General features: G+C 41.9%; 1 protein-coding gene and 1 long non-coding RNA gene across 5 annotated transcripts; one reads left to right on the plus strand and one right to left on the minus strand.

The window, feature by feature from the left end:
* Positions 1 to 273: 273 nt before the first annotated feature.
* Positions 274 to 8,523, minus strand: LOC119737385. Its single transcript, XR_005272371.1, has 5 exons — positions 8,428 to 8,523; positions 6,156 to 6,226; positions 3,950 to 4,010; positions 2,090 to 2,212; positions 274 to 561 (listed from the first exon to the last, which is right to left on the minus strand). It is a non-coding gene; the product is annotated as an uncharacterized LOC119737385 (long non-coding RNA).
* Positions 8,524 to 10,147: 1,624 nt separating this feature from the next.
* Positions 10,148 to 18,059, plus strand: LOC119737386 (alpha-2A adrenergic receptor-like). Of its 4 annotated transcripts, none has more exons than XM_038211711.1 (3): positions 10,148 to 10,270; positions 14,868 to 15,090; positions 15,703 to 18,059. In XM_038211711.1, exons 2-3 carry the CDS (start codon positions 14,880 to 14,882, stop codon positions 16,584 to 16,586), a joined length of 1,095 nt encoding a protein of 364 aa, XP_038067639.1. In that variant the 5' UTR covers positions 10,148 to 10,270; positions 14,868 to 14,879; the 3' UTR covers positions 16,587 to 18,059. The 4 variants fall into 4 exon arrangements, with proteins under 4 accessions (XP_038067639.1, XP_038067638.1, XP_038067636.1 ...); XM_038211710.1 differs by lacking the exon at positions 10,148 to 10,270 and adding an exon at positions 10,314 to 10,713; XM_038211708.1 differs by lacking the exon at positions 10,148 to 10,270 and adding an exon at positions 10,314 to 10,579.
* The last annotated feature ends 1,335 nt before the right edge of the window (positions 18,060 to 19,394 follow it).

Genomic DNA, 19,394 nt, shown 5'->3' on the forward strand with positions numbered 1-19,394 from the left:
TGAAAAATAAAATAGATTCAGGGGACTGGTATATTTTGAAAAAAGGGTCTAGAATGGGATTTGATTAAACTAAAACCAATGTTGTTAATTTGGATACATGTTATATGTACATTTGTAATGCCGAGGGGGTTAATATAATTCGTTGGGTGCACCACAAAGTCTATGGACTTTGTGCACACGATACGTCACTTCGTGGTGCAACCGAAGAAATAAATGAAAGTAACAGCATTTCAGAAACACTTCTCAGTAAAACCAGACAAAACACATTCCAAGTTCGTTTTTTTTGTTTTTCAAGCCATAGCTTGAAACTTTATTCTATATACATCTTCGTAAGACATCAAAACAAAAAGTTCAGGAGTGTTGTTTAAGACTGTCCCTTCAACAGATTTCCGAAGGGTCCACGACAAGTGCACTTGCCTTCATAATGCGTCTCGCTGTTGAATTGTCTGGTTTCAAGTCAGTCCAAAGGTTGAAGGTCAAAGTTGAACAGTTGGCGTCAAAGAACGTCACTCCCGCCACCCTTTGGGTTGGTGCCTCACTTGATTTCTTTAACCTGGAGACCTGAACATGCAAAAATTGATATACAAAAAATCGATGTAATGTTTAAATTGATGATCAAGATGATAAAAAAAAAACCCAGTTTAGGCCAAACAAAAAAATAAGTCGGTCTCTGGTCAGCGCGCGCGTCGATTTTAAGTATGCGCGTCGATCTTTTTTTTCCCAAAATGTTCCGCGGTAGCTCCAACAGCGCCCTCTATTTCCGCACCTCCTCAATTTTTTTTTACCAAAGAGCACCAAGGAATGGGAAATTGCACCAAGGCAAATAATCAAAAGCACCAGGGCAAATTATGGAGGACACCAATGTACATGAGGACACCAAAAAAGCAAAATAGTACCCCACCTTGTCTGTACAATCCAAGCTTGAAGAAAAAAAAAAAAAAGAAGCCGCATGGCCGCGTCAATTCCGGAACTTTGGTCTGACCAGAGACCGAATATTTTTTTTTTTTGGCCTTATCTTGATTTACTTCAGCTTTAATTATAATAACTTAAAGGGAAGATACAACATTTGCAAACGTCAAAAAACGAAATGATCAAATTATCACGAAATACCTTACTGGATTGTTAGGGAATGACAGTCTAAAGCATCCTGTAAAGTCATGGCTCCTGGTGTGCTGACATTTGCAAGAAAAATGGTATTTTTCCAACGCTGGTCGGCCGACCAGCGTTGGAGAAAACTGGCTTTTTGCAAAAACTGCTCCTAATATTTCATTTTTTTAGTTATTCCGCATTTTCTTTGCAATTGATTACACACCTGTGAAGAGGTACAAACCTGATAGACTGATTCTCTGACCTTACAATTCCCCAAAGTCTATAAATTGCTCCATTTCATCTTAAGTGGTGTCAGGGAACCAGACTACAAGACCATGATAGGTTTTCTTGGTTTTTCCAGCACATACAAGCCCAAAACGTGAAACAAGTCAGTTTAACAATATTTGCTATAACATACTAGTCCTCCAAATCCATTTATTTCTGAAAATCGCTGCAATAGCAAATGTTGTACATTCCCTTTAAAATGCTTCAGCAGGAATACTAAGTTTTTCAAGAATTATTGAATTGAGTGGGGCAATAGCTCGTCTACAGCACTGCAGTTACACTAAAGCCCAAACGCAACAGTCAAACCTTAATGCATCTGGAGTAACTGGCCAGGTAAAAGCAGTAGAAGCGGTTAAAGCAGTTCAATCAACTTTCAGCGTGATCAAACTATTCGCGCCAATTTCACTCCCCGTGATAGGGACGCGAGAGAGGGTATCGTGAGCATGCACATTCCTAAAATGTTTGCCCCAACTTTGATCTGAATTGAGTTTCTGCACGGCAATGGCACGGGGTTTAGAACAGTGCCACTGCCATTCGGAACGACGATAGGGTGGCAGCCCTGTCGCCCTAAAGGATGGTGCCGTGCCGAACTCAATTCGCCGAACCAAAAGGTTCTGAACACCATGCCATCCCCGTGCCGAATTAAAAAAGTCAAAATACTTGAGTTCTGCAAATTAATTGAAGGGCAGATAACCAGAAACAAGCATTGTCTTACCTGGAGGGAGAGACTGCTTGAGCTTCTCGGCCTTCTCTGTGTCTTTGATGACCAGGGTGTACAGGAAGCGACTGCATCGCACCTTGAACTTGACACAGTCCTTGTTCTTCTTGATCTTCACGGCTGTTTGGCAGGGGGAAAAAAAAAGGAGATGTAACCAACACAGGATCTTGGAACAATTATTATCTTGTTGTCGTAGACCTGAAATTATTAGTTAACCCTAACCCACCTCACTTCTCCAAAATCCTCCTGGCAGTTTTGAAGGATTCTAGAGGATTGAGGATGAATGGTGATTGAAGCACATGAGGATTTTGGAGGATTGAGGATGAATGGTGAATGAAGCACATGAGGATTTTGGAGGATTGAGGATGAATGCATTTTGAGGCAGGACTGTCTGATGATTTTGAAGGATTTGGCGTTGGTTATCCTTCATTTAAACACGAGTGCAAAGTTTTGGGATGAGGAGGATTTTGGAGGATTGAGGATGAATGCATTTTGAGGCAGGACTGTCTGACAATTTTGAAAAATTTAGGCGGAGTTGAACAATTTTGGAGGATTTTGGAGGATTGAGGATGGTTGTAAGCAACAAAGGCCTAGGGGGTTAGGGTTACGGATATAAAAACCAAACAGAATTGGAAAATTTTGGACTTCTATGACCATATCCGACTCCATAATAACATGTATAATATACAGCATATTGACATGAATTTGCCATATCCACACGTTTCAAATAAAAACCCAATTTTCTGCGCAAAAACATACTGGTACCACTAAGGCCCCCCCAAAAAAGTCTCCGGTTTCTGGTATGGAGCTTGCCAAAAAGTGGTGCGGCGACGCGGCTTTTTTTTTTTTTTTACCTGATTTTTTTGCTTCAAATGTCGGCTGATGACTGCAAATGGCATGAATGGTGCCCGACTAAACTTAGTGCAAATATATATGGGAGTCCAGAGAGGCCACATAAAGCTTATTCTGGACCATAACCCAATCTAAAAACACATTAAAATTGTGCAACAGCAAGATTCCAGTCAAACCAGTGAGTTTGGCGGTTTTGAGACATCATCTTTCATTGAAAAAAAACCTTTTTCATTTTGCCGACGCGCATGGCTACGGCGACGCGCGCGCATACCAGAAACCAGAGACTTTTTTTTTTTGGCCTAACAACCCTCCCCCCCCAGAAAAAAGAACAATTATCTCCAAAAGGTGAAATTTAGGTGCACCTACTGCTGAAACCTTACTTGAAATGATGGAGCTACCCAAATTCAAAAAAGTGCTTGGTCATGAAAGACAAATATAAAGTCATGGACGCAAACTGTAAAGTGGCTGGATTCCAAATTGGGTATTTTGCCAAACAGCACCCCCCGCAAGTTCACCCACGTTTGTTTATGGTGTAAATCGAGGATTTTCTTTTGTTCCTCTCATTGGTTTTGTACAGGTTTGGAATCGAGGTCGTCCTCGATTTGGTTCCTGTCCTCGATTCACCGATGATGTTGCACGTGCGTGTCCTCGATTTACACCATAAACAAACGCATACACACATGTTTACGTTACATACCAAGTGTAGACATTCCCTTGGTTTCGTGTAGTTAAGAAAAACCAGTGAAAAAACTCATTTTTCTCAAACTGTGAAAACTCTTTCAACCCATTTTTTTTTCTATGATCCCCTTTAGTGTTTCTCTTCATTTAGCCACGGATAAACTTAACCCAAAAATGCCTCTAAACCTGTTTTCCAGAAATGGGGAAACACTGTGTGGACTTGCCCAAGTCCACACAACGTCGCCTCTACCTGGTTAATGTGGACCTCTTTTGATGGGAAGTCCACACAGACAATGTAATGCCTACCCACAGTAGACTGATACTCACACTTTGCATCCTTCCTTCTGGCTGTCAGGAGCAGGTCCTTGATCTCGTGAATTTCTCTTGGCTGAAATGGGGCAAAATGGTAAATATTTATTCAGCATGTTACAAAATCTCTTCAATTTCTTCAATGTGTACAACATTTCACAAGATTCACATAATATATCAATTTGCACGCTTGAGCACACTTTACAGAAACATTTGACCATTCACCACGGTTCGTAATCAGCGGACGAAAAAATGACATAATAAGGCCCCCCCCCAAAAAAAGTTCTGCTTCTGATTACATGGCATTTGAAAATAGGGTAGGCAGGAAGTTGAATTATTTTTGTTGTCAATTTTTTTGTGTACGATCATATGGAGGTGTCTGCATGTAGTCAAGGGTAAAATGTAGTGATTGATGATTTTTGGGTTTCCCCCCCCTCACTCCTCTCCCCCCCCCCAAAAAAATATCAGGGTAGGGGCTGTCAAAATAGGGTAAGTAGGGTAACCGGAAGCAGAACTATTTTTTTGGGACTAAACTGGCCGATCAACCCATAAATCCCAGTGGTGGAATGTTTGCAATGGAACATCCTGCATGATTCAAAATCAAACACTTCGCAGAACATTTTTGTGCTTCGACTAAACAACGAGATGACAAGCTTCATGAAAAAGAACTAACTGCAGACAGGGCTCTGGAGTGCTCTGAAACGTGCAAAACTAAATCAGGCCCACTTTACTCACAGTTTAGCCAGCAAATTTCTCCAAAAATTCCACTGGGGCAAAGAAAATGTCCTCAGTATTTCATCAACCAAGTTTGCAGACTCAATTCAATTTTTAAAGGAGACATTTTTCTTCAATATTTTGCACATGAGACGGAAGTCATGTGATTTCAAAATGGGGCTAAATACTAGACTGGTACATGTCCAACCATGGTCCAACTATTTGAAAAGACTGACCTCTTCATTCAGTGTCAATAGTGTCAATAGTCTGGTGGCTTGACTATGGAGAAATGTGTAGTAAATTGAGACTAGTTCCCGCTTTTTCTTAAATTCTTTTGGCATGGTTGATTGATGCAGTACTGAAGCTGTATTGGACTGGTTGTTTTAGGTGCCAGTCTATGTTCTGGTTTTGCATGTTTTCAATACCTTGAAGCCCGGTTCACTCTTCACGTGAAAGCATGTGCGAAGCGAAATTCATGTCGTCGCAATGGTGGACGCGCTTCGAATGTATTGTTCAGAGATGCCACAGGGTCTGCTTTTCAACGGCTGCTTGAAAAAAAAAAACGGAACTTTTTGTGTGTAAAAGCCACTCCGTGTCCGACACAAAGTCCCCGTTGTCATCTTTATCTTGTAGCCAAGCCAAGTTCTGTTTATTTTTTAATTTTGCTTCTATGGCCTTTAAAGCTGTCGGTTCGTTCAATCACTTTGACTTTTTCCGTATTCCTAATATTTATTCTGCCTACCCGAATTTCCAACGTAATATTCGACACGAAACATGCACAATTCCACAACACTGCTGTCGGTGTACATGATCCTTGCATACATGCACTACGCGATGCGCTAAACGAAAACATGGTTGGTACCCGCATTTTTTGTATTCACATATATCACTGCGATTGGAAACCACCGCTAGCTGAAATGATAGACTTGATTTCCAGGCTGAATGCTATGTGTGCTTAGCACACAACACGCCCGCACGCAGTGAAGCACGCGCGAGGCGCCGTTGTATACTGCGTGCAAGTACGTTGGCCGCTTGTATCGCATGCAGGCTCGGCAACAACATACACAAAGACTGTTTTTAAGACTACTTCAACGAACAACGTTGTGCCATGCGTGCGCCTAAATCGAGGTAAAAATCAACGCATTTCCACAGTTTTTCTTCTCTTTTTCTGGTTAATTTGACGGCCGGAAAAACCGGAATTTTGTGAGATTATTTTCAAAAACCGGAATTCCGGTTAAAACCGGAAAAGTGGCATCTCTGATTGTTGACGTCACGAATTTCGCTTCGCTTTCGCGTGAAGTACATGTATGAACCAGGCTTAAGATTTGGGACTCTCATACACAGTATTGAGAGTCCCAAATTTTCGGACTAAACTAACTGTAGCTGAGCTGTATCTGCCAGAGTCCATTCACATACATGTATTAAACAAAACCTGGTTGAGGTTTTTGACAGATTCATGCCATGATTGACGGTGGTTATGAATAATACAAAGGTGGAAATCATCACCTACCATTTTGAATCAGTCTGTTGACGTCTCCTGAAGGATTGGTCAGCTTAATGATAAAGCAGAGGTTGATTCCCCTGCAGGTAAATATGAAATAGATTCCAACGTTAAGTGCATATATGCGGGCGCACTTTTGACCAAAACTGAATGACAGGCAACAGACGTACAGATGCACATTGTCAAAATTTGATGCAAGCTAGTGAGGGCGCAATTTATCACAACCCATGACGTCATGCAACACGACGCTTTCGTGAACAATGGCTGTAAAAGTCGTCCGAATTCATCAACTCGAAATTACAAGATAACTAGACCTCTGAAGGTGCCGAATTTAACGTTTTGTTGATATTAAGCAGTTGTAGACGGCATTGTGCGAGTATGAAGTGACAAAATAATTGCGATTTCGAATGGATTTTCGGCTCCCTTAGCAACGGACTCTCCGTCCATATAAATATATGTGGATTTGTGACGGTTAATACAGAGGTAGTCCAGTATTACATGTATTACCGTCACCATGGTCACATTTATGGGTCTAGAGGTGGGCCTGGCTAGCCTACATACCCTTCTCCCCTTTTAACCACTTTACAAATTAAAAATACTGTTCACTGGGGTCACTTTTTCAGAATTGCACCCCCCCCCCCGGTCCGGTCCGGGACCACGGGGACCCAAACATTGGACATAATAATTAGGACATGTATTATATTGAAGGAATGGATATACAAAACGTGGATCAAATTGACATCTTCCTGGTTGAAAATGATCAGATACACATTTGCGCATCATTAATAATGTTAACTTACAATCTTGGCTTTTTAAAGGGAATATACAACATTTGCAAACATCGAAATATAAAACTACCAAGTTTTTACGAAATACCTTACTAGGATGTTGGTAAATGACAGTCTAAAGCATCCTGTAAAATTATGGCACCTGGTGTGAAGTCATTTTCAAGAAAATGGTATTTTTGTATACATTTCCAACGGTGGTCGGCCGACCACCGTTGGAAAAACCTAACTATTTTTCAACTACTGCTCCAACTTTACACTTTTTTCAGTCCAAATTTTGTTTGCTATTGGTTACATGTTCATGAACGGGTGCAGGCAAGCTAGACTGGTTCCCTTACCTTACAATTTTTCGGCATCTATGCATTGATCCATTTTATCTTTCGAAGTGGCTATCGTTACGGCAGCCGTTGTTTAGCGCCCTCTACGATACGTTTTTGATACGCACGCAGGTATATACATGTAATTATTTGTTTCCCCACGTTTTAGCGAGCAGTGCGATAGCTCAGTCGATAGAGGGTAGGATTTTGCACCGCGAGGTTGCGGGTTCGCATCTCAGTTTTGCACTCGAATTTTTTTCCTTTTCTGACCTGAGGCTTTGGAGGATTTCGAGTAAAGTCCAAACCAACCACCCTGTTGGCAGCTATGAGGCTACGGAGTGGGAGTCCCCTTGAATATGCTTGAGAACGAAGCAACACAAAAGGAATGGGAGTTGCTGAAAAAATTCTAAGTCCAAACCAACTACCCTGTTGGCAGCTACGCGGTCACGAAGTGGGAGTGCAATGGAGCATGACGCATAGTGCATACAAGTAGCACTGAGAATGTTTATTGAGGTCAATCAACCGTGACCTCGTAGCAGGCTACGAGGTGGACAGATCGAGTGGCGGGGTATTCTGCAATTGTGCCGAGGATTTTTTTTAAAAGGGAAATAAAGTCTGAAGTTCATAACGTTTAAATTCACTTTTTTCCTTCTAATTTTAAATTTTCTTACGTTTTTATAAAAGTTGCAGTAGGCCGTAACGATGGGAAATGCGATACGGCTGCCGTAACAATAGCTACTGCGTTTATCTTTAGTGGAGTCAAGGAACCAGACTACTTGAACATTTTTGTTTTTCTTGTTTTTTTCAGCATTTTCGAACACAAAACCTCAAACATGTCAGTGTAACAATATTTGATCTATTAAGAGTATTATACTAACCCCTCAAATAGTTCATTTCTGAAAATTACAGCAAAAGCCAATGATGTACATTCCCTATAAACGTCAGATATTCATGAGATCGAGAGAGCACTGGAAGTGGAACTCGTCGTACTTTATCTTACGCGGTGCAATATATTCTGACCCATTTTCATATTCATCAATAATATAACATACAAAAATGTCAACATAGGGAGACGATTTATGTCTTTAACATTTACACAATGTAAAAAAAATTCTATGATTGATCCTCACAATGAACAATTTAACCGATTAAATTCGGTTCATCAACACATCAGCACACCTCACAGATCCCTTCTGCACGTACGAAAAGGCCAGTTACTATTCCCACGTAGAGAAAATACATTTCAAGATAAAGGGCACCCGCGAAAAAAGCCGAGTGCCAGGATTATCTGAGTGAAATTAGTCAACAGAGGGCGCTACTCATAAAACCTGCTTCACTAGCGCTCACCCATAGACATACAGTACATGTAATAATAAAACCGTGTTGGAATTTGTAACACTTTGGAAAGTGTTGAATCAACTTTTAAAGTGTGGTCACTGACCGAACACATAGGAAGTGTTGAGCTTATCATTTATAAAGTTGGATTTAACACTTCAGTTTTTAGATTGTGGATCTACACTTTTGAAAGTTGCAAATTCGAAGGGGGGGGGGTTAAACCTCATTTATTAATAGGACGCCCTTTATCCAAGAGTACACTATTGTGGGACTGGGACCTGTCAGTGTCATGGGGGGGGGGGGGCATACCCCCAGTGGAAAAAGTAGGAGGGCCAATGGGCCGGTTCCCTGCCCCCCCCCGGTTCCACCGCCAGTGACTGAGAGCATTATGCCACGATGTACATTTAAATCAAAATAGCACGATGGACATGTTTAAACATAATCTATGAACATCGTGTTTGACTTTAATTGACAAGTCGCCACAGTGCCGATCATTTATAAAAAGACGTGACGACCAGCATATTCACGGGCGAATGTATTACGTAATTTGCGACTCCTGACAAAAAAGAGTTTGGTACGATAGGCATGCAGCCGTGTGGGCGGATGTAATTAGAGTACGGAGGACTTGAAGGAATTAGAGAGCAAACATATCACAGTGGTTTGGGAACCAATCAAGATGCTGGACTAATAATAAAAAAACCAGGCGATTCAGGAGCCTGAAACCAAGCTCATCTGTCCATGGTGAAAGTGGTGAGTCAACAGCGGCCGCGCCTGGATAATCTCCGACATTCATTCAGTATCGACCTCCTAACCACAGACCTTTTATATCAATCCCCATTCATGCTATAAGCATGTGCCTTGCTCTGCGGTACAAGCTATGGTCAGGGTCTCTTTCATTGCATATCACTGCTTAGCTCATTGCACACCTGCTTGACCAACCCCCCACCCCCCAAAAAAGTGTAACTGCCAACATTTCGTGCAGTGTAATTAATGCTCGTCATAGGTGGTATACCCTATACTGATTTTTGCTTTGAAAAAAAAAAAACATTGACGAGCTGTTTGGTTTCTGCTTATCAACTCCTTTTATTATCGCTGGGGTGCTTAAGGGACAGTTCGGTGAAGCAAAGCTTAGAAACAGTCTAAAAAACAAAATAAAATATGAAGTGGAAAGGACCCGTACGTACGCGCTGAGCGAATGGATGACTTGCCCCCAAATTAAAGGCGCATCCGAGACCGAAGGTGCCAGACCACGACCGCCGCCCGTAGACGGTTTGGGTAGTGCCTTATGACCAAAGAGCGGTTGTACAAAGATCCGACGCCTATAAATATAGTATGTTTGTGTTTATAAATTCGAAATTGTTTAAAGAGGTTTTAGTTGGTCGACGTTTTAAGGGCGGCTGTTTTTTCCTTCGCGCCCGCTTGGTTGTGCTGTTTACGTCTGCCATTGGCTGTGCCTATACTGTTTGGTATCCCTAACCGGCCTACCAAAAAATGCTTCTTTGTCTTGTACATCCAGCAACGCAAAGAGTTCATACAAGCAATCCACTGCACACGGACCGTATAGCATAATTTGAGAGGATGGACAATACAGCAATTATGGACCCCAAGAGGTCCTTTCATCAGATGGGGTATTGTCTCCTCATTACCTCCAAGAAACAGGGATTGGCGGGAGATTAGCTATTGTTTGGTACGGCAAATGAGTAACTATAAAAAAAAGAGAAGAACTGGGCTAGTACGTAGGTAAAAAAAAACCCCAACTAGTAAAGAACGCCATGTATGACGTTCATGGGTCGGTACATGTACATGGTCACGGTACATTACGGGTCACATGCCGCGGACATCATTACAAGCGGAGACATGTAGAATCTGCAAACGCTGAGATAGAATGGATATATCATCAATACATTATTCAGTTGAATGAGCAACTTGAAATTTCAACAAGTGTCTTACATGTTAACACCATGTACGACAACCACGCACGATCGCCGTCATGAACGTGAGTATCTTATAGATGCGTAGTAAGAAGGCGTGAAGAAATAGCTGTGAAAAGATGATGACTTTACCACCCCTGAAGATGAGTTAGACAATCCTAGCTGTCTTCACAATAATCGCCTCTTGCTGATCAGAAAGGTAAACTTGCATGGCAGAAGTTCTTGACTTGGTTTTTGAAATCTGTGGATATCACGGATTTTGTACCTAAAAATGTCGCATTATTTTGCTTCATGAGCGATATGCACTACGCATGAACGGGGTACGTGTACACTGCAAAAACGGTGTTAAGCAATTAAACACTTTCTAAACACAAGTTCTTGCTATCACGCTAAACATGTTCAGATTATGGATTGATAGTGTTTAGCAAATGAACATTGATGTTTAGGAAATAAACACATAATGTTTAGTTTCTAAACATGTTTACAAAGTGATAGAAACATTGTGTTAAATTGCTAAAACAGTTTTTTTTAGAGTGTACCGAAGTAAAATCGACGGTTGCAGCTCCTACCTTTGCCAACTCCTGCCCGAAAATTCATTGTGTTGAAAATAGCCTCACATAGGAGATTTGGTTAAAACAGGAATAAGAAATACTTGTAATTATTTTAATCCTCATCTGGAAGCAATTAGAATGTTCGAGAGCTCCAAGTGAGGAACACCGTAGGTAAGAAAGTGTGTGATTGTTCACCTTCATTGCGATTTTTTTCCCAGATATGGCCGTCGATAATGAGTATAGACCTACTCCTCATTTCCTATTTTGTTGCCTGATTACGACGCTGCTTTGATTGGACATGGCGAAAGGCAATATGGTTGGTGAATCATTAGTGCGCTCAGTGTAGCCTCAGTTCCGGTCCTTTCTCGCCCTCCGAGGAGGCCTCAGAATTAAGCCTTACCCTTACCTCCGCTTACTCCCTAACTGACTCGTTTAGAAAGCCCCTTAAAATTTCTCTTAAAAAATCTGCACCTGCAGGGTAAATTAATGACTTCATCTGAGCCACGAACTCGACTGATGCAAGTTTGTAACAACAGTGTGGTTTATTCAAACACTTTCCATCAAAAGCAATCGCACCGATTTAACAATACTATCGAAATAAATGAATTAAATGTAATACAAGTCATGTAAGCCTATATATCATTATGTAGGCCAAACTACTAAAATGTTTAAGTTAAGTTTCATTTTATAGGTTATGTAATACGAGGATCTGAACCCAAATCCAGATCAGGTCCCAATTTCATAGAGCTGCTTAGCATGGCATGCTGCTTAGCAAAAACCAGCTTGATACCAGTCACAAGCTATTACAATTGCATGGAATTTTGGCTGGTAACCTGTTTTTGCTAATAAGCAAATGTTTTATGTGCTAAGCAAATTTCTGTGCTAAGCAGCTCCACGAAGTTGGCCCTAGGCTGATGCCATTAAGGATTGGATCAATGGAAGGACAATCAACGCCTTGTAGGTGTGATTTACAAAGTAATCATAGACATCAAGCCGAGCTTGTGCGCACTTAATACTTGCGCGAGTTACAGCCAGTTGAAGAACGCGGCATGTCAGTTTGAGGTACGTGCTTCGACGTGACCAAGCTGGTCTCAGATCACGGAATATGTACTGATATTTTTGCAGATGTGTCTTGAAGGGCCTTCTTAGACATGGTAAGGAATTACGTTCTTTCTTTCAGGGCAAATTGTATTAACATTTGCAAACGACAGGTGTTGTATAGTAGGCCTGTATACATTGTACAACGTACCTGGAAATCTAAGCGCAGCGCCTGCTCGACGCTTTTGAAAATTTGCAAGAAACCACGACGCTAAAAGCAGCCTCAAGATTTTACATCGATTTTATTTGCGATGAAGACATGACTTCATAGTACAATTTGCTGATTTCCTTCAATAGTACCGTCACACAGTAGAGTGTCAGCTAAACTTCGGCATGTGCGTGTCACAATAATTGGTATTCTTTTAAAAATAACATTATTCTGCATATTAATTGGAGGGCGTTCACCAAGCATTCATTTATTTGAATGAGTTATAGTAAACCTGGTTTTGAATAATATTGCAGATGTTATACGTGACCTTCCTTCGCTATGTATAATTGTGTTTTTCGTTGGATCGAAAACAAGGGAATTTAGGCGAAAACGAATTCACATTCTTTGATATTAGATTTTGTTGTCATCAGGTGTGTGTCAGTTCGTAAACCCTGTCGCGTGTCTGTGACTGTGGGCAATGGGCAAGGATGAATGTTCCTTGGAGCATAATTTGCACTATAACACCGAAAAGTTCAACACGTACCTCGTACAATAATTACTAGCTCAATTCCCCGCCGAGGAGAATGATAAGTATGCAGTGTGGCCTTTTCCTTCCTATAACATGTTACAGCGGGGAAAAAAGGATTTATGTTTCGGTTCGGGCGCAGAGAAGAGTTTCATTCTGCCGAGTGCATTTTTATTTATGCGGATTTCGATTTTAAAATCCCCAAAGGGCGGTTGTTACAAGCAACAAACACGACCCGGCTAAGAATTAAGCCTACCCATCTGATAAAATTAGGTCCTTTTTCTTCCCGAAAGGTTTAACTTCAGAGACGAGACGAGACAAACTAATGGGGAAGCGAAATGACTTTTTTCCTGTTAAGGCCGGTGAAATTTGAGTTGGCATTCCATTAGCGAGGCATCCCACTTTTCAAGCTGATGTAGCTTGAAATTATTTTTTAAATCATAATGATTAAAGGTTAAAAAAAATTATTTTACTTTTTGATTCAACTCTAGCAGAGAAAAATTTGATTGTTATAGATAAGGCCAAAAAGAAAAGTCTCCGGTTTCTGGTATGGAGCTTGCCCAAAAAGTGGTGCGGCGACGCGGCTTTTTTTTTTTTTTACCTGATTTTTTTTCTTCAAATGTCGGCTGATGACTGCAAATGGTGCCCGACTAAACTTAGTGCAAATTATATGGGAGTCCAGAGAGGCCACATAAAGCTTATTCTCGACCATAACCCAATCTAAAAACACGTTAAAATTGTGCAGCAGCAGGATTCCTGTCAGACCAGTGAGTTTAGCGGTTTTCAGACATCATCTTTCATTGAAAAAAAATTTGTAATTGTTCATGTCTACTACACATAAGTATAAAAAGTCTCGAATAAACGTTTTTTTTTAAGGAAAAGCAATTGCCATCTTTCATTTTCACAAATAACAAACTCAACTTTAGGCCAAAAAAAACCAAGTCTCCGGTTTCTGGTATGCGCGCGCGTCGCCGTAGCCATGCGCGCCTTTTTTCTCAGTACATATGTACATGTATTAGACTTTTTGTCATGTCGATGAATGCGAACTTTAAACACACCTTAACACTGTCCAATTGAAGTACTGCAAGGAGAATTTTATTCTCTTTCCCTTATATCCGCAAACCCTCATTTCGACCTCTACCCACCAGCTCTGTCTCATTTTGCCAGAACGATTAATTTGGCTATTACTTACTCGACTATAACTGAGCCAGTCCAAAGACAGAAAGAAATCGAATACATGCAGTAAAAAAAAATAATGAAATTGAAAAAGAGTTTTCTCTTGATTCTCCCCTTTTATTAATCTCTAGCAAGGTGCAAAAGTACGCATGGGAAAAGCAACACCAGGGTACAGCTAAAGTAAATGCTATCAAATTTTTAAGGGAACCAAACGAGGACATCGCCAAGTTCCGATGGGAAATCTGTTCTCGGAAATTTAAAAGTATTTTATACTTGATGAAAAAGTCCTCCTCTTGCGGAGGGTGTCTTTACTTGAGACGTGTCATGAAAAGGTTGACAGAGCAAAATGAAATTTCGAGGTTTCCCCGTATTCATTTGTATCTTCATCAGTCCGGTGACCGATAAAGAAATGCTCGATAGACCTCAGTGCAAAGCTGCGTGGGTATCTACACTGTATCTGTTTTGGTAACAATTGAAAACGAAACTGATTAAAATTTCAAAATAAATGCCTATTTGGTATAAGATATTATTCTTAGAGTTAATGGTGATAGCCAACAATCATCGTATCGTACCGAGATCATCGCAAACGTTGCTTTTTGTGGATTGTCGCTTTAATTCAGAAATGGACCTCGGAAGCTTTTCACTACAAAAAGAATATTCGGGTAAGTAGCCTAGTGGGGAAATAGTCCCGTACATACACTCGTGTATGACCACTCCCATTGAGTCCCCACCAGAAAACGAGGACCCGATTAAAAGTGTCCTCTGCAGAAAGGTGCCCATAATTATAGGCCACTTCAGGCTATCTTTCAAGGATGAAATATTAACTAAAACTCCATTACTTCTCATTGCCACAGAATGAATTCAACATGAACTACTCCACGAACGCCAGTCTCGTTGAAACGAGTCGCCCGCTTTCCTTGCAGATCTGTCTGTCCGTCAGCTTGTTCGCTCTGATGCTACTGGCTATCGGCGGCAACCTGATAGTCTTCCTCGCAATTTTTCGGAGCACCTCCCTCCGCGCCCAGGTTGCCAACATCTTCATCGTCAATCTGGCCCTGACTGACTTCGGATGTTCAGGTTGGTGTCTAAATGGTCACAGTCTTCTGTACAGTTTCATGATGGTAACTTGGATCTGAGTGATTGTGTTGAGTGGCCTCATACAGACAAAGATGTCTGCACGATAAAACCATGTATTGATCAGTCCTGCCAAAATATATGTACAACTGCATGGTATACTGTCTGGACCCCAATTTGAGGAGCGGACCTCATTTGCCGTTAGAGGGCGCCCTTTTACCCTGTTTGTTTCTTTTAATTCAAGAATTCATGGTCGGAAGGAAAAGGGATGAGTGTCATCGATTTAAAAAAAAACAGTTGTCTTCACTCTTCTTCTAGTTTCATATTTGTTTTGTTGGGGGAGGGGGAAGGGGGGGGGGGGTGGAGAATTGGCCCCGTTACCCTCCTTCCCCGGATCCGCCTATGCCTGCTTACCTAAGCAGACGCCACAACCGGACTATTGGTACACTACTACGTCTTGGTCTGGTCTGTTGATGCATAGCTGCATGGGTTTCAAAGTGATCAACACCATGTACATGTACACCATAAGACCATTAGTTAACGTTTTTTTCGCGCTATACTTGCAGTGTTGAATGACCCTCACGTTCCAAGTTTCTCTTATCCTTTTGCTTTCAGTGTTAGTAATGCCGTTCTCGCTGGTATCTGTTTGGCAAGGCCGGTGGGTGTTCTCCCCCGTCTGGTGTAAAGAGGTGTGTCTCCTCAACTACTGCTTCATCATCACCTCTATGCTGACCCTTGCCCTCATCTCGGTCGACCGTCGCATCTACGTCACTCACCCACTGCTCTACAGCCTCATCATGACAAGGAGGCGCGCCGTGGCGCTGGTCCTGTCCACCTGGGTAGTGGCTCTCGCCTTCGCGGTGCCTCCTCTTGTCCTTGACTGGGTGGAATACGACGACAATGAAATCGTTTGTGCCATCGATTGGGAGATCGGCCTGGGAGCGTCTGTCATCTCCTACACGGTTAGTGCTTGCGCCATCTGCTACCTGGCACCAATCGTGGTGATTGTGTATTCCTACTGGGGCGTCTTAAAAGTGGCCCGCAGACATGCTGCACGTATTGTTCCAGTTATACACCTGACTGAGGTCCCTCATACCACTACAACCACGCGACGCGAATCTCAATATACATCGTCGTCCAGAAGCGATACTCAGCAACCAAACGAAGCTCGAACGGACCCGAGACAAGTCCGTGGAAAGAAGTACGCAACTCGGGCCATCAAGCTCATTCTGACCTTGGTCATATTCTACATCATCTGTAACACGCCCTTCTGTCTGACCAAGCTGATCAAAGTGGCCATGGGAGACAACGAGGCTGTGCCTTCCTACATCAGCACGCTTGCCTCTTGGATGGCGTTCCTGAACCCGGCATGCAACCCGGTCATTTACTCTATCCTGAGGGAGGACTTTCGGACGGCATTTTTGAAGATCCTCCCCAAGTGCTGCCGTCGATGCGGCAGGAAAAACTCGGGAAACTCTGTCGGTTCGGACTGTATCTAACTCTCTGAAAGCAACATCGTAAAACAATATGCGAACCCTCGTTTTACAAAATTAATCACCTCCACAGACTTGTACTTTACCTGGACTATTTTGTTTTTTTAAATTTTCTTTGGATCTCATGCTTAGATCTTTTCCAGAAATCGAAACTTTAGTTTACTCAAATCAGGTGATTCATTCATTCAACCGTTCCACACATAATATTATGGTAAAGTAACTTTACCAAGTTGCAGAAGAAGAAAAAAACCCCAGCAGGCATGTCCCAGAGATGGAAGAGATATATAGTTTGGTTGATTCGAATGCCTCCCCGTGCATTGGACAGTGGGACTCTGGTGATTTTGTTAACCCTCCGTGATGAGCATCGTGCAATAGACCCAGGATATAATGACGTCACGCTTTTGTTTACATGGGCGCTTTCTTATGTGGGAGCCAGGTGGGGACGATTGACTGACGCCACCTGGCTCCCATAGGAAAGCGCACATGTAAACAAAGTGTGACTTCATTATGTCTTTGGTCTATTAAACAGGTACATCGATCAGGGTTGCCTGATTTCAGGCTTTTTTAAATTGTAAGTAACACATGGGTATCATGCATGACGTGTGTATACTTTCACTTAAAATGTCCGAGTCCACTGAAAGATAAGCCGAGAGGGGGCCGGGGGTTTCCCTGTTCCGAGTTTTGATCGTATGTAGGTACGATCAAAACTCGGAACAGGGAAACCTCCGGCCCCCTCAGGAGGAGACGCAAACGTCCAAAGTCCATAGACGTTTAAGACGTGTACATGTATTCCTTTGGTAGCTCATCATCGCCTTATCACACCGTTCACAACGGACGCACGTGCCATGCCCACGTTGCTATAAGTGTTGACCAGGGCCTGGGTGGGCCCAATTTCATGGCCCTGTAAGCACATAATCCTTAGTGACGGGATGTACGCATGCGCAGAAGCCAAAATTCTTCGCAAACCCAACTGAAATACACTTAACCGTAAAACACGGGATTTTCTGTAAAAGTATTAAGCAGGGATTTGTCGCTAACGATAAACACGTCGCGTCAACTAACTTGGTGCAACAAGGGTCTGACTCGATTCTGCAACAAAATCGTATCTCGCGCGAATACGCTCCGTGCAACAAGGTCGAATCTCGCGTATCGCGACGTCCACTGACTTTGTGTGCACATCCGGGTTATTTAAAGCGAAATTCAGAGCCATGAAATTGGGCCCGGGTGTCACCAGGAAAACAAAATCCGTTCAGTGAGAGCTCAAAGAACTTTGGCCGACAGCGCCCCCTAGGAAAGTACGAGCAATGTTTCCATTTGATATTGATTTCGTTCCGTATGGATTTGTACCTAGTGATTTTAAGTTCCTACGGATACATTGTATATAAACGCGTTTTAATGTTTATTGTTAGGCAAATTCACAGCTATTTAGAATTATATGTAGATTTATATGTAATAAAGCTAATAATTGTATAACTGAATGGATCTCCGAGTGCATCATTCATTTCTTGTGGGTAACTGTTCTTTCAACCTCGAGTCAGGAATGCTTCGGGATTTATCATCGTATGTTTCCACAGGTTTCCAACATTAAACCCGTATGTCCTGGTTCAGTTTTAGAAAATTAAATGTAGAATATTTCAATTCTTACTGCTTTCACATTACATTTACATCATGTACTTGACTCTGTTTTACCCAACCTCGCCCCCAGGGGTTACTTTGTTTTCATCCTCGTTTCCAATATTAACCCCAGGGTGGGTAATTTGCTTCCTGTATCCTGATTCGATACAGTAATAGCTAGCAAGTAATGGATTTATATCATGCACTTGGTGTTATTTCTAACATACGTATTACGTATATAGGCCTCTTATACATGTACAAACATACATTCTGTGCCAAGTACAAAATGTAGTCCTTTCAGTCAAAATCGAACAAGTGACTGTTTTCAACAGTTAAGAATTCCCAGCCTACATAATACAGGATTGACTGGCCGGGACTATTTAAAACTCGATACAGCTATGCTTTGACTCCGGGTGATTGATAAATCAGACGGTGACCACAACTAGCCTGTTTTGTCTGTTGACCTATTTTGACTGGTCACAGTGCTTGCTTGACATGATCTGACTGCTAGTGGCTAGCCTGTGTTAAAAGAATAGCAGGGGAAGTGGATGGAAATTTCTCTAGCAGGAGGTCGTTCAATGTGAATTATTACGTCCACTCCACCTAAAAAGCTCGTACCACATTTTCAATGGGGAGCGCTGATAAAATCCTAAAATCATACACACTATATTAAGGGAATAAATGTGTGCTCCGGAGGTTTTTATCACTCGTTTAATACCGCTTAGAGTCTGGGTGCTGATAATTACCCGAGCCGGAGGCGAGGGTAATTATCAGCACCCAGACTCTAAGCGGTATTAAACGAGTGATAAATACCGACCGAGCACATATTTATTCCCATTCATAAATACCTTATCCGTAAAAAAATTTCAAATAATTCGTTCAAAAAATCCCGATTTTGTTCAACAAGTTCACTTCATGCTTTTTGAAACATCCCTCTAGCAAAATAATGGAGTGTTCAGCTGGCGAGTAAGATGTAAACAACCCTTTTATGGAGATTGACGCGCGCGTAACATGTTCTGCGCGATGTCACGCAGAACGCACCTGGGGCGTTGCGTTTTGAATTTAGAACTATAAAATTCTGACTTGCTTGTAGTGTTGCGCATGCCTACGTGAGGATTGTGAACGTTCAACCAATGAAACGGTAAGAGGCACTGGATTTTTAGGAGTCCACATTTTATTGTGACACTGGAAAAGTGTTTA

This window comes from Patiria miniata, unplaced genomic scaffold (genome assembly GCF_015706575.1).
Source record: "Patiria miniata isolate m_02_andy unplaced genomic scaffold, ASM1570657v1 HiC_scaffold_3, whole genome shotgun sequence".
NCBI classification, from domain to species: Eukaryota; Metazoa; Echinodermata; class Asteroidea; order Valvatida; family Asterinidae; genus Patiria; species Patiria miniata.

Coding starts and splice junctions, on each gene's coding strand:
- LOC119737386 (XM_038211708.1), top strand. Junction 15,091..15,702: donor GACTGACTTCGGATGTTCAG/GTTGGTGTCTAA, acceptor TTTTGCTTTCAG/TGTTAGTAATGCCGTTCTCG.